Source organism: Pangasianodon hypophthalmus, chromosome 4 (genome assembly GCF_027358585.1).
Source record: "Pangasianodon hypophthalmus isolate fPanHyp1 chromosome 4, fPanHyp1.pri, whole genome shotgun sequence".
NCBI classification, from domain to species: Eukaryota; Metazoa; Chordata; class Actinopteri; order Siluriformes; family Pangasiidae; genus Pangasianodon; species Pangasianodon hypophthalmus.
Genome location: NC_069713.1, coordinates 11,847,255 through 11,850,441, shown reverse-complemented (window position 1 = coordinate 11,850,441; position 3,187 = coordinate 11,847,255). Strand labels below are relative to the sequence as shown.

At 35.1% G+C, this 3,187-nt stretch overlaps 1 protein-coding gene across 1 annotated transcript; it reads right to left on the bottom strand.

Moving 5' to 3' along the window:
• Positions 1-2,263: 2,263 nt before the first annotated feature.
• LOC128318158 (E3 ubiquitin-protein ligase TRIM39-like) lies at positions 2,264-2,866 on the bottom strand (the record flags this gene model as incomplete). The annotated part of the gene is given in 1 exon segment (XM_053233539.1): positions 2,264-2,866. A coding segment is annotated over 1 exon segment (594 nt), but the record flags the coding sequence as incomplete, so codon positions are not given.
• Between the last annotated feature and the right edge of the window lie 321 nt (positions 2,867-3,187).

Genomic DNA, 3,187 nt, shown 5'->3' with positions numbered 1-3,187 from the left:
GGACCTTACACCATAGTGTAACAGAGTATGTACAGTGCCAATATAAGTGCAAGGCAGTTTCCTCATATTCATTACAAAAAAATACAATTTACATTTATTGCTTTTTGAAATTTTTGTAAATAATGATTTGCTGGATAAAATCTATGAGTGAGCTTATAAGAAACTTCTTTAATCTTATTTCTAAGATGATATTTCTGTGGTAACAACCATACTTTTCTCCAGCAAATCAATTTTCCATTCAATAAAGAGACCCAATGAGACAAAACATAAGGTACAGTAACAATTTCTCTTTGGAAAAGAGTACGGATAGCTCTATTATTAGTTTTGGGATTTAATGAAAAACTAATTTTACCAACATAAGATTTAGTAACATCAAAAGACACTGAATCAGGAGAATGGTCTATATCAATAGCATGTGAGTACCTGAAGGGATTGAACCAATAACGATTTGAAATTCTTTTTGAGTAACTGGCATTTTATAATAAGAAAGGAATTCATCATAAGAAAAGAGTGTACCTTCTTTATTATATAACTGACTAACCAATTTAATATCGTTGTCAAACCAGTTCTTAAGAAAAAGAGATTTATGTTTGTAAAGAATGTTTCTATTATTCCTGTTGAAATAACGATGCGGAGAAAAATTATGCTTATATATTAATGACCAAGATAGGAGCACTTGTTTGTGGAAGGCAGATAACCTAGCTGGAATTTCATCTATATTATAATTACACATCAAAACAAAATTAAGACCACCAATATTTAAAGAAACATAATGAGGAATAAAATTCCAGACAGAAGTGGGTTTTTTTAAGTGATGCTTAATCCAATTAATCTTAAAGGTGTGGTTCATAGTGGTGAAATCTAAGAAATTAAGGCCACCATTCTCATATGTATTCATAGTCACAGTCTTTAACATAAATCAAATAGCATTCTATCAATATTTTTACTAGTATGGTTATCAAGATACGAAGACAAGGAGGCATATGTCAGTCGGGCTATACCTTCAGCCTTTGTAAGGAGAACTCTTCCCTTTAGGGAGAGATCTCTTTGAAGCCAGAAGTCAGCCATGTTTGTTGTTGGCACTTGCTGTTTCTCAGCTGCACTCCCATAGTGCTTTGCAAGGTAGCTTTAGCATTTAGCTTGCAACTTTTCTCAGAGAGAGCGCAACCCTTTTTTGGTTCCATGCACCATAAAAATAAATACCATTCTCTAGTGTTTTTCCTCTGAATATCTGAATCTAGAGCTCTACCTTTTAGTAGGAGTTGCAGATTTTAGAGCTGTGGGATATCCGATTAAATTAGAATTTGAACATCATATTAGTATTTAAAATTCTTTTATATGCTTAATCATAAAGCACTGAAATGTGGTGACAATTTTTTTTAGATATTTCAAATATCTTAATCATCTCATCTTGATGCATTTAATATAAATTAATCACTGATTTTCTCAATTCAAAGAATAATGGAAAAGCAAGGTACATTTTCAAGCACCAGAAAAACACACTCCTACCTTATAGAATCCAATGAACATTGCACTTACAATGTTCAGAGCCAATGACAAGTCAGAAAAGGCCCCCAATTACAGTGTTTAATACTCTGAAAGGCTAATTTCTTTATGTACCATTGTTCACTGCATTCATCATTGCTGTCTCTTGCAATGTTCAGGAGCAGATCATCACAGATATATAATGTAGCTTTATAGTCAGACATGGCCTGAATGCCCTGCCACATACACCATGCCATCTGTGTTAAGGAACTTCAGCAAGAAAGCTCCAGGGATGATCCAAATCCAAATACACACAGCCCAGCACTTACAAAAATAACTGACAAACTGCAAAGCTTCAAAAGTAGAGACAAGTCCATGTGCTTTTTATAGTGTTAAAACAGGAAGTGCCTAGGGTAAGTGAATGAGTTCAGAATTCGGGGAAGGGTGTCCTCTGCTGTTCTGGAAGAGAAATTTCCAGGCTGGATGTTACATTATGACACTATTAAATATTGAAAATTGAAAATATTCAATGCATCTTGACTCTAGATAGAGGATTTATTTATTCATTCATTTATTTTTTTTAAAGAACAGAATAACCCTGACATTTTTATTTCTAAATAAAAGCTGAATTTGATTGTATTTATGTTTGATGGAGGTTGAAGGAGAAACAGTTTTGTTCAGTTGTATCTACACAAACAGCAGCTGAACTTCAAATCCATTTTATTGATCAGATTCAATTCTGCAGTAAAACTCAGTGTGAACTGAATTAAATCTGTGAGGTGAAAATTCATTCAGTGTTAAATACAGGAGAGATGATCAGTGGTGCTGAATTTTTACCTCCTTTATTTAAACAAGGATTGAAGAATGGATAGAGTTTCTCAGTGAAAGACTGAGCAGTGAAAGAGTAGATATGAGAGCTGGACTTCACATCATAAAAGGAGACCAGACCCTCCTCATAATCCACAAACACCCCCACCTTCTCCACCTTCTCTCTCAGTGTGAGGGGGACAGAGGGACCAGCACAAGCCCAGTACTGATTCTCATCCCACAGAGCCACAGTCCAGAATCCATCCTGAAGAGTCAGTGTAATCTTCCCCTTCCTGTTAATGCTCTCTCTGGCGACTCCTAATGTCCATTTAGTTTTCCCTCTGACCTGCACCTCATAATAAAATCGCCCTGAGGAGAAACTCTACTTTCCCAGAACATTAACACCTGGATAAAACCTCTGTGGTGTATTAGGGAGATCCTGTCGTGTGTCTCCGTCTTTCACTTGTTTTCCATCAGCAGACAGGATGAGATTGGGATGAGCTGTATCAGGATCCAGAGTCACATCCACTGAGAGAAACACACAGTGTGTGACATGAGTACGCAGGTAAAAAAGATTAAATCATCATCCAGTGGATCATATTCATTAGGATTTATAAGAGGATTTGTAGAAGAATAAATAATGAAACATTTTTAAATGATCTCTTGTAAAAAGAGAAAACTTGTACAGTTTATGGTAGGAGTCTGTCAAAGATGAGAAACATAAAATGTTTTCCTTCTGAAACTTTACTTTAGTGATTTATTTGTGTTTGTAATTTTTGTTCTTCAGGAAAAACAGAGAAAGAGTCACAGAACATGAGAGAAAAACATTTGAGGAAAAACTTGATCCTGATGGACAAAATCAGTTGATCGAGTGTCTCTAGTGATAAATATCTGG